The sequence below is a fragment of the Vipera ursinii genome, assembly GCF_947247035.1.
Source record: "Vipera ursinii genome assembly, chromosome: 3".
NCBI lineage: Eukaryota > Metazoa > Chordata > Lepidosauria > Squamata > Viperidae > Vipera > Vipera ursinii.
The window spans coordinates 68,682,060-68,694,514 of NC_139516.1; the positions used below are offsets into that span (position 1 = coordinate 68,682,060).

The 12,455-nt window shown below is 39.1% G+C and overlaps 1 protein-coding gene across 1 annotated transcript in view; it reads left to right on the forward strand.

Moving 5' to 3' along the window:
* The window catches only part of CACHD1 (cache domain containing 1), a 146,310-nt gene that overhangs the window by 81,735 nt on the left and 52,120 nt on the right, over positions 1 to 12,455 (forward strand). Inside the window, exon 5 of the mRNA XM_083359916.1 lies at positions 11,715 to 11,841. Coding sequence (XP_083216042.1) covers positions 11,715 to 11,841 — 127 coding nt within the window. The remainder of the gene's footprint in view (positions 1 to 11,714; positions 11,842 to 12,455) is intronic.

The following is a 12,455-nucleotide window of genomic DNA, read 5'->3' on the forward strand; positions in this document are numbered from 1 at the left end:
AGTAATGGTTTTAGTTATGATTTTATTACAAAACTGTTGATGATTATAGCAAATTCTTTCCCCCCCCCGCCCCCATTCCATCTTCTCTGACTGCTCCGCCATCAGTTATGTCAAATTCCCAGTAGCAAGAGTCCAAAATGCTTATGATCTCAGAAAATTCTATCTAGTGTGCAATTCTTCTGCAGTCATCACCTTTAATTTTGATGTTTGATGATGCCTTGACTTTTTTTTTTACTTCTTTAATGCACCAAGGGGTTTCTGTCATGAGAACAGATCCGTTTGTTTGCTACTTTTTAAAAGAGGGAAGGGTGGTGGTTTTCCTGTCTTAAGGCTGTAAGACTTTCACAAGAGATCCAACCTTTGGTTAATGTAGTCTTTACTTTCTGGCTTTGCTTTCAAATGTAAATACTGGTTTTAATGTATTGTGAAGTGGGGGCACTCTTTTTCATCTAATACTCTAGATGATAGTTGTACCTTGTTGTAATTTCTTTTCACTTAAACATTTTCTCCCCCCCCCCCATAAATGAAAATGAAGCAGAGGACAGGATAAGAGCTGCTCAGATCAAAGCTGAAGCTAAGATGTGTTAGGTTTGAGGAAATCCAGGTTTTTTTACCTTCCTCCTTTTACTACGACTGATACTTATTCCTTATTTAGGATTTTAAAAAAGACATTCTTGTGAAGATGGGCTCATTAGCAAATCAAATGGTGTTTCAATCTTGCTCTCTTTCCTTTTCTGCTTCTTGGACTATCCTTACTTCTTTCTTCAATGAAGGGAAATTAAGGTACCCTACAGCAGACTCTTTGATATGGAAACATCAGACTGCAGTAAAGTCAGGGCCTGGCTTTAAAGTGCTTTGTTACCTTTTCCTAGCTTCAGAAGTGGCTATATATCAACAGTAATGACTGAACATGAGAAGGGGTGGAGTTGATTATTGAAAATGGTTTGATGCTGTATACCTCTCTTGTCAGTTCCATTGTTTTGTCATGATTCAATATTAATATTTCCATGTCTGCTTTCATCTGTGGTGACCTGGTTGATTTTTTTTTATTTTAATCCCATTTATATCCCATTCACCGAAGACTCGGGGCGGCTTACAATCTAAGCACAAATCAATGTGCTTAGCAATAGCCTTCATTCTATGTATATGCCTGCTTATTAGGGCTTTCAGCCCCCCCCCCAAGCGGCATTATTACAAAGTCAGCTTATTGCCCCCAACAATCTGGGTCCTCATTTTACCTACCTCGGAAGGATGGAAGGCTGAGTCAACCTTGAGATTGTCAGTCTGTCTAGTATTACCAAACTTACAAATCAGTGCTGACATCTGCATGTGAATGGATACTAGAGAGGGAGGAAGGGAGGGAGACTTGCTTCCATCTTTGCCTTCTGCTCTTACTGTGTTAACATGAGTCTTCTTGAAACATTCCCAAAATAGATGTACTTAACTGCTGATTAAGCCCTACCCACCAGGGATTTCCCTCAAGTAATACTTGTATAAGAAAAGTTCAAAAAGGTTTGCAACATCTGTATGCAAATAAAATTCCAAATGAGTCAGTTAGGCATAACTATTTTGCTCTAACTCCCCAGGCCCAAATACCTCTTGAATGAATGAACCTTTATTGTCAAAGTACAACCATGTATACATTGAGATTGGCTGAGCCTCCCTTCGTGCCCCCACCCCCAACTTACAGTGGCACAAACCCTCCATCTTATTACACCATGTGAACTAATTGCACAACACACCGGCCTCCAAGTCAATCATGCCATAAAGTTTATAAAATTATATCCCATTCAAAAGCTTAACAGCCCATGGATAAAAGCTGTTCTTCAGCCTGTTGGTACGGCTAGCTATACTCCTATATCTCCTACCCAATGGTAGGAAAGTAAAGAGATACCGTCCAGGGTGTGAGTCATCCCTGAGAATTTTCCTCACTCTTCCAAGGCAGCGAGCCCTAGCGATGTCATCCAGTGGTGTCAGGGGACAGCCCACAATGTCTTGTGCTGTGCTCACCACTCTCTGTAATGCTTTCCTATCCGCGGCTGTCAGACCAGCATACCAAACCACAATACAGTATGAGAGGACGCACTCTATAGTAGACCGGTAAAAGAGGGTCATTAGCCCTTGTTCTACCCTGTTCTTCCGCAAGACCCTGAGAAAGTGAAGCCTCTGTTGGGCCTTTCTGGCCACCTGGGTTGTATTAACTTTCCAGGTCAGATCTTTGCAGCCTATAATATCTCATTGTAGGAATTCCATAATGTAAAACGTTTGTCATGGTGTTAGCTTTTTACATTCCTGGTTTTGGGAGTTGTACCTTAGCTTGTTTCAATGAAGCTTCAAAGGAAGCATTATGTTCCTATGAACCTGTTTTTAGAGATCAGGGAGAAAAGATGTAAGAACTCATCTTTTTGTTGTTCATGTTTGGAATGTGTTCTTTTCTGTATGTTTTGCCTTTGAAAAGGAAAGAAAGTAATTTCCCCCCTCCTCAATTAAGATAAAAGACTAATACATTAAATCAGTAGGGAAACCCATTGTCTACTTCTTGAATAATGTGGTCACTTTTCAAAGGATAGATTGTCTCTGAAAGTTAAACAGTCTTACAAAGTTAATTGCTTTCTTCCTTATCTTTGGAAAATTCTGAACCTTTCCCCTTTTTCCTTCAGCAAGTTCAGTTCATTTGCCTCCCCTTGGGAAAAACTACCAATTTTGCCATAAAGCTGTGCTTATTTTTCTATGATCACAATATACAATCTTTTCTTAGATAAGCAGGGACTATTTCAGCTGAAAAAAAATTGCTTTCTTCCTCCCTTCAGGTGTACTTTTTAGCTTCCATCTCCTCAGACTGCAGGAATTCCCCACAGAGATGGCCTCACTTTCTTCCTTGCTTAAAACTGTAAGAGATGTGATTTAGGACTCTATTTTTCTTCATTCCACCTCTTTTATTCTTTAAAATGCAGTTCTGCACTTTAATATCTTCCAGTATCTACGACAAAACTAGTTTGGGGAGACGTTCCATATTCTCCAAAGACAGAGGTGTTGCAGGCTGTGTTTGCAAGTTATAACTGTGTTTGTCAACCTGCATTTTACTTCAAGAATCACTAGCTAACTGTGATGCTAAGATTTTCAGTTGTTATTTTATGCCAGATGATGTGAGAGCCTTGTAATAATTAATAAGCTAGAGGTTAGGCAAAGCAGATTTATTTTCTGTTTCTAGTGTTACATACTGTTTAACAATATAGCATAGTAATATAGATTTTACATGTAAATCTATCTGATAATATCTAAGGAATGTCTTTTAGTCAGATTTTTTTCAAGGGAAAACCTCCAAATTGTTGGAAGCCAAAAATTATGCAATTGGGCTCAGGTGTATCATCTGTGCTGTGAGTTGCAATGATTAGTTATTCCTGTGGAAATGATTTGAGGGGAAATAGATTTACTGTGTTTTATGTCTAATATTAGGTGTTCTCGTAATTGTTTTTATCCTTTGTTTATTTTGTTTCTCCTTACTTCATTATGCATAAATATTTGTTGTCTTGTTCATGTGTAGTACATATCTACTGAATTATATATGTAATTGATACTCTGGTGAAAAACAGTGCGTACCAGTTTGGATCTCTAGGTTATATACAGTATGTCTCCATCTGTTACCTGCCGTTGATAAGGCTCGCAACTTAGGTGTCCTCCTAGACTCATGGCTCAATTTTGAAGATCATATATGAACCGTGACCAGGGGAGCTTTTGCCCAGGTTCGCCTGGTCCACCAGTTGCGACCCTACCTGGACCGAGATGCCCTACGAACAGTCACTCATGCGCTCATAACCTCCCGTTTAGACTATTGCAATGCTCTCTACATGGGGCTGCCCTTGAGGACCATTCGGAGACTACAACTGGTGCAGAATGCGGCCGCGCGAGTTGTGATGGGGGTTTCCCGATACTCCCATGTAACACCTCTACTCCGTGAGCTGCATTGGCTTCTGGTTGCCCTCTGGGTGAGATTCAAAGTGCTGGTGATGACCTATAAAGCCCTAAATGGCTTGGGTCCGGGATATTTGAGGGAACACCTGCTGCCAGCATCAAGTTCCCTTTGTCCAGTGCGCTCGCAGAGGGAGGGTCTTCTCAGGGTGCCGCCGGTAAAAGATTGTTGGTGGATAACACCCAGGGAGAGGGCCTTTTCTGTGGGTGCGCCTACCCTCTGGAACCAGCTGCCCGTGGAGCTCAGGACTGCCCCTGACCTACGCTCATTCCGCCGGGACCTGAAGACTTGGCTCTTTGAGCTCTCTGACCCAGGCTGAGAATTTTAACTGGGGTTTTATTTTCAGGGATAATTTAATCTTTTAATTCTCTTTTAACTTTGTATTTTATATTGATGTGATTTTAAAATGCCCTGTAAACCGCCCTGAGTCCTTCGGGAAAGGGCGGTATATAAATCTAATAAAATCTAAAAAAATCTAAAATCTATAGGAAATGGAGATATTGGTCAGGAACAGAGTCCAGCAGCATCTAGAACAGATGTGTCTAACTCATTACTTACTAACCATGGACACTACCAATGCAGCTCCACAAGATAATAAATATTTTTAAAAGGTTTGTTATTTATGCATATTAACTATATTCTATATTTTATATGCATCCCAAGACAATTCTTCTTCACTCAATGTGGCCCAGGGGATTCAAAAGGCTGGACAACCGTGTTCCAGAGTCTTCAGGTTCAAAGCAAACTCTTTTTAAAATCCAAAAGAAAAAAAATGAACAGAAACAAAATAAAACTAAACAAAAAGATTGAAAAGAATGTGAATTAAAAAAAGGACAAAAACACAACTCTTCACCGTTCATTAGCAATAAAAGGCAACTCAAGTTCAATTCAAGATTAGTTTAAAATTTACTCTTAGCATTCTAAAATGTAATTTATTATTTATTAATTTGGTTTATATACCGCCCTACTCCCAAAGGACTCAGGGCGGTTTACAAGGCAAAATTTAAAAGCAATACAATATAAAATTAAAATAAAATTAAATTAAGTCTAGCTGCAAAAAATTAAAATCACAATTTAAAAACATTAAACCCCTCAGTCCAGACCAGATAGCTCAAAGAGCCAGGTTTTTAGGTCCCGGCGAAATGAACGAAGGTCAGGGGCAGTCCGGAGTTCCATTGGCAGTTGATTCCATAGGGCAGGCACACCCACAGAGAACGCCCTCCCCCTGGGGATCACCTGTTGGCAATCCTTGACTGGTGGTACCCTGAGGAGGCCCTCCCTGTGGGAGCACACAGGACGATGGGAAATGGACGCTGGCAGCAGGTGCTCCCTCAGATAATCCGGGCCCATGCCATTTAGGGCTTTATAGGTCATCACCAGCACCTTGAATCTCACCCGGAGGGCAACTGGAAGCCAATGCAGCTCGCAGAGAAGAGGTGTTACATGGGAGTATCGGGAGACTCCCATCACAACTCGCGTGGCTGCATTCTGCACCAGCTGAAGCCTCTGAGTGGTCCTCAAGGGCAGCCCCATGTAGAGAGCATTGCAGTAGTCTAGCCGGAAGGTCACGAGCTCATGGGTGACTGTGCGTAGGGCATCTCGGTCCAGATAGGGCCATAACTGGCGCACCAGGCGAACCTGGGCAAAAGCCCTCCTGGCCACGGCTACTATATGATCTTCCAAACTGAAGACACCCAAGTTGCGGGCTCTATCAACGGGGGGGGGGGAACACCTCGTTATATATTCGTTATACATTTTCTTCCTTGCCCAGTCTGGAAACGCTGTGGAATTTTGGCCAGGAGCGATGGGTCAAATCAGGCTGAAGTTAAGCCAAGTGAGATGAAATTGGTGTTGGTCTAGCATGTTTTGGGTTTAAATCTTTGATGACACTTCCCCCTAAGGAGCAAGTTGGACTCCCTCTGAACACATAATAAAGATTGATAAAAAAATAATTGCACAAAATGATAGCAGTTCTTTCCTTGCTATAAATTTCATTCATGGTGTGAAGAAAGAACCAAAGGTGAACCATGCATAATGACAGTTTTATGAAAATAATAATATTCAGCACCTAAAGATAATACTTCCAAGACACAAAGCATATTGAAACAGTTAAAAATTCATCTTCAGGGCTGACCTGTACTAAAAACAGAGCATAGTTTACTTATTGCGCAAGGTTACTTTGATAAGTTACCCTTGAATATGGGTGACATAGGCTGGAAAACAGCAGTCCCTGTACCATATTTCTAGATCAATGTTCTAGAAACAACCAGAAGGCGATAGTAGTTCCTTTAGGAGAAAGATTCTGTACTGGTAGCAGAAACAGGAAAAGCTTAACAAAGAAAATAGTTTTTACATATTTATTTATATAGGTATTTTTGTCTGAAATGAAATAGTATGCAGATATAATCAAACAGTGATTTAACAACCAGATTTAAATTTGAATCTGCTGCCAAAGAGTACATAAACAGCTTTAACAATGCTGTTATCTTGCAATTAGCAAGCTTTGCAGTACAAGTGGATTTCATATTCTAACAAATATGAATCTATCAAAAATATAAAAATCATTGAGGAGGAAAATTTGTTCCTTGGGTGATCTGTTGCCTAATGTCCTCAGTCCAAATCTATTGCAAAAGTGGAAGTCTGTACCATTAGATCATTTATTGGGCTACACCACAGGTCTGCAACCCGCGGCTCTGGAGCAGCATGCGGCTCTTTCAGCCGTCTCCTGCGGCTCCCAGTCCTCTGCCATGTGCAGTCCAAAAAAAAAAAAGTGGGACTAAAAAAGTTCAATCAATCAATTCAAATATGCAGGGTAGGTGCATATCTCGACTTGGCTCCACTCTTCGGTCAAACCCTGTTCTGCGCATGCGCGCATGTACGCGCATGTGCACACATTTTTTGCGGCTCCCAGTTTTCCCTTTTGTGAGGGAACCGGTTCCGAGTGGCTCTTTCACTGTTTCAGGTTGCTCACCCCTGGGCTACACCATTAGCTTTTATATCTAACACTGCCATAGGTTCTTTCCAGCTATGAAATATGTCTTAACGTTGCCCTTGTGTTATAAGATTGAGACTCAGTTTTCATGTTTGATCTTTCATTGCTGGAGCTTTAATCTTATAGCGAGAACAAGCAAAATAAATGGTGTGCAAATTCTTGCTGAGAGTGCCTAATTTATAGGATTGTCATAATTTAGGCTTTACGTTCATGCATATTTAAATTTACATGTTTCATCCTACGAGTATTTCTACCTATGCCAAGAAGGCTCTCTGGTCTTCCAAAACCAAAACCAGTTAAATTATTATGAGAAATATTCTATTGCTTAACTTTGTTGTATTTATCTTACAATTAAACATTTGATGTTTTGGTATATTACATGGGTTCCCTCACGTTAAGATAGTAAGTTACCAAGGATTAGTTCATGTAACATCATAATTTGACCTTGTAGGCATATATATTTGGTTGCACAACACTGCACCAAAAATCCAATTCAGACTGAGGACAAGACTTCCTGCCTTTGTTATAAATGGGAAACTCTTTCATCTTTCAGAAGTCATTGAAAGGAAGACGTTTTGGGTGTGCGTGTGTTTTTAAAAACCCCTCCCTTTCTCCTGCTTATTCTTAAAAAAATAATCTGCTGCACTGCAAAGTTTGCAATGATCTAGTGAACGACTAGATTTTTAGCCAGGAAACTATTGAGCTTAGCAATGAAATAGTTCAGGTAGCTCTGTCAGCAAGATAAAGCTTTAGTCAGGGTTCAGCAAAGCATTTACTCTAACAGGCATATTTCTTTGAGAGTACTGTTTTATAAGTCAGGAAGGCCCAGAATGGCTTCTTATCTGATTAATTTGGGCTGTGAGGTTGTTGTATTATACTAGTGATAGTGCAAAGCAGTAAGGAACAGGTCATTATTTCTCTCATCCTGTTTGTTCACTGATAAAATAAAGCAGAGGGAGGGTGTGTGTGTCCAACATGAGCTATTTTAAGACTTGTGGACTTCATTTCCCAGGATTCCCCAGACAAGCATGCTGACTTGGGAATTTTGGGAGTTGAAGTCCACAAGTCTTACAGTTGCTGATGTTAGACACCTCTGATATAAAGACTAAGGTAACTAAGTATTGAAAATGAGCAAGCTGACTGCAGTACCACTAAGCCAGGGGTGGGGAACTATATCCCTTTTATGACTTGTGGACCTCAACTCCCAGAATTCTGAGAGTTGAAGTCCACAAGTCATAAAGGGGCCATGGTTCCCATCGCTGCACTAAGCAGTTCCACTAAGCTGAAGCAGCAGTACTGTTAACGGTAGTTGTAGTTAACCTGCTGCAGAAACATAAAATAAACTATGTTGTTGTTGTTGTTGTTGTTGTTAGCTGCGAAGTCGTGTCCGACACATCGCGACCCTATGGACAACGTTCCTCCAGGCCTTCCTGTCTTCCACCATCTTCTGGAGTCCATTTAAGCTCACGCCTACTGCTTCAGTGACTCCATCCAGCCACCTCATTCTCTGTCGTCCCCTTCTTCTATTGCCCTCAACCTTTCCCAGCATTAGGCTCTTCTCCAGTGAGTCCTTCCTTCTCATTAGGTGGCCAAAGTATTTGAGTTTTAGCTTCAGGATCTGGCCTTCTAAAGAGCAGTCAGGATTGATCTCCTGACTATATTCCCTTTATTAGCATGCTTGGCATAGGGAATGTGCAGAAGTATATAAACAGACAGTACATGCTCTGATGAAACAGTCATTCAAGTTTAATTACAAAGTCAGTTTAGCTTTGTAGGTAATGCTTTCTGCTGCAGTGATACAATGGAGAAATGGTTATGTTATCTTCATCTTGGACAATTGCAGTCTCTTGGCATTCACTATCAGATCACAATCATTATCTTTGAGAGAACACCTTGCTCCTGGGTAATTCCAAAGTGGAGTGGGATGATACGAAAGTTTTAGAAAAATCATTAGTACAGAATAACTGGCAATTTTAGAATGATGATCTCATGGACTTGAAAGGATACAGAGGTTGAACTGTCTTAATAAGTCACTGAGAAGATTGGTAGATTTGCAGGAAGATCAGAGTTTGTGTCGTGGGAAGATTGGTGGCAGACCATTGAGAAGATGGGAGGTGAAGGCTCAATGAATATTTTAATGCCTGTGCAAAAAGGTGGATTTAATGGATACTGAGATGGGAGGTCCCTAAAAAGTCCTGATAATAAATTTTGAGAGAGTCTTTAGTGTAATTACAGCTTTTAGATCTGGCAGAGTCTAAACATATTATGTGTGTATTTAGAAGATCAAGGTCTTTGGGATTTTCTCTTTTAGTCGCTGTATTTTAAATATCTGGGATTTCTTTTTTTTTAGAAGTCAATGGTTAAAGGTCCTTTTGGCAGACTTGTTCTTTGACATCTATTAAACAATATTACTATTGTGATCAATAATTTGTTTTAACCTTAGTCTTACTGAGCATACAGGAGTTTTGTTTCTAAACCTAATTTTGTTTTTCTTTTATTATTATTTAGTCTAAGAAAGACTAAATAAATAAACACTAATGAAGCTGGAGTTTAAGTGGCAAAACATATCCAACAGCTGTTTCTTGTCCAGGCTCAAGTATCAAGTAAAATCACGGCTTAATAAATTAAAAACCAAACCTTGAAAAAGTTGTGTTTGAATAATTAAGAAAACATAATTTACAAAAATGAGCAAGAATGAGCAAGTAACCTGAACTTAAATTTAGGATGCAATTTCCGAAGCTTACCGGTATATTACTTGCTCTGCTGCTTTGCTTCCTTGCATAAATTATTCTACATTTTTCTGTACCTAACACTGTATTTGTAAGATGAGAATAACATTGTCCCAAGTGTGTAATATGTGCATTTTCATGAAAGGGGGGGAAAACATCATATCTAACATCATTTTTATCTTTCTGTTTAAGAATGATATTTTATAGGTGCAGTTAATTTGAAGCTAGAATGCAAATCTTAAAGCATGCCAAAAAGCCAATTTCTAGAACTACATTCTCCTTTCATTTCAGCAAAGGAAACCTGAATCTTTCCTTGTGGGAATTATTCTAGTGGAAAGTAGAAATAAGTCGTCTGTTTCTAATAGATTCTTGACACCTGGAGAAAGAGTTATACTTGGGGGGTGGAGGTGGAGGGAGAAGAAATATAACCATTTAAGATGGGAATGTGACAAAAGTGAGAAATGAATAAAGAAACTTGATATAATATAAACATATAGCTTTAGTTTGAACATAGATTTGAATTATTACCTACTCTTTAATGTACATTTAATGTTGTTTACAAAGGAGTTCCATTTTATCATTTGGTAAACAAGCATAGGTATGAGTTTGAGTAAATAATAATAGTGAGGATGTATTCCTATCATCCTAACTGGAGTATTCCTATTCAGAGTTTCTGCAGAAGTCAGAAGTGAACCATTAGGGTCCCAAGCAAAATTGATTCCCTCATTCTTCCTCTGACAACTTATTTTCTAGCCAACATCAACTCTTGAATGTTCATTTGGGGCTATTGGGGAAAAGGTTGTATACTTTAGAGTGAAATGTTGGGATTAGAAGGCCTGACTTTCTGCTTTCTGTGAAGAACTCTACTTAAGCCTGCTGATAATTAACCACTTGCTTATTAGATTCCTTACTTTGCCTCTTCTTCTTTCAGTAGCAAGACACCAGATTGTCTATTGGAAAGGCTGACTATCTATGAAATGATCAGTATCTACATAGCCACAGGGAGGAAAATGTGGAGCTGTCAGGATTGACAGATCAAGTGTGAGCTGCAGAGGTCACCTCAACCATTTTTAAAATAGTCTTGACTGGAGAGCTGCCTTCCTCCTTTTTAACTCAACCAAATCCAATTCTCTTACAACTGTCTGCTTGTTAGTATTCTAGCAAATTAAATTCTATAATAGCAGCACTGAAATACAGCAGATGATGTAACCTCTCTTTGGATGAACATTTTAATTTTAGTTCAGAGGAAGGAATGCAAGCCAGTTATTCTCAAATCCTAAAATTTCATTTCCTCAGTGTGTGTGAGAGAGAATGCGTGCTTTGTCCTTTCTCAGAAAGGTTTGTAAAGTTCCTATGCTTCACATACTAGCATAGTATTACCTCCCTGTTATTTTAAAATATATAATCTGTTGTGATGGTATAAAATCTGGGATGCAGTACATAAAAAATTTTCCTCCAAGAAAGTCCCTGATATTCTTTATTTCATAGGATAATTTGCAGATTTGTTAGTTTATCTCAGAATTGTGTCTTGCAGATTTGGGTGTAGCTTTTGCACCTTAATATTTCCTGAAAAGAATAACAATAGGAACTATGCACCAATTTTAATGAGGGCAAAACTATTACACGCATAAAATATTAATATTATTAATATAAATATTAAAAATATCAAACACATGAAAATAAAGTAGGCTTATGGTTTATGGCAAGGGTGTCAAACTGCCGGCCAGTGGGCCGGACACGTCATCCGGAAGTTGCGCCCACCCCATTGCTGGCAATGGCGAAAAGGCTCTAATATGTTGCGTGACATCACATGACATCACGAGTTTGACATGTCTGGTTATGGCAATTGGACTTTCACATACTGTACGTTCCTTATGAAAGTTTATCTAGAGGATGTATCATTTCAGACAGCCTGGTGCTATACTAAGAAAACTTTTAATCAAATAAAAAACATTTAAGATATTTTTTTCCTGTCCTCATAATACTGCTAATGTCCTTTTCTGTTTTATTATATATTTAATAGTACTTGCTGACAATTTGAAATCAAATCCTGGAATCAAATGGCAATACTTTAGTTCAGAAGAAGGCATTTTTACTGTGTTTCCAGCTCACAAATTCCGATGTAAAGGCAATTATGAACACCGCAGCAGGTATGGTTTTGGTGAATTCCGTATAAGTATTTTGGAGATAAAAATACTTTTATTAGTAATGTCATTCCAGTAGAGAATTTAGATTCCATGCATGTCAAATGACAAGAATAGCATGATGAACCCATTCAAAATTTAGCGTTTCAGCATCTTCCAGTTAACAAAATACAGATTTTTAAAAATTATATCCATTAACATTACAGGTATTCTTCACTTAACAACTGTAATTGGGACTGTAATTTCTTGTCTCTAAGTGAAGCATATATAAGAATGATGTCATTTGACCATTCTGGCAATCCCTGGTTTAAAGTCATTAAGTGAGAACAGCATGGGTTGTTTAGTGAGGACCTCATGTGATCATGACTCCTGACTTTCTGCCAGCTTCCCCATTGATTTTGCTTGTGAGAAGATGGCAGCAAAGGTCACAAATCATGATCATGTGTCCGTGGGATGCTGTGATGGTCAGAAATCCAGACTAGTTGCTGAGCATCCAGATCACAATGACATGATCGTGGAAGTTGTACGATGGCTAGAACTTCAAGGACCAGTCAAAACTACCACTTTTTCAGTGATGTTGGCACTGAATTAGTGGCCATCAAACAAGTTGTGTCTTTTAA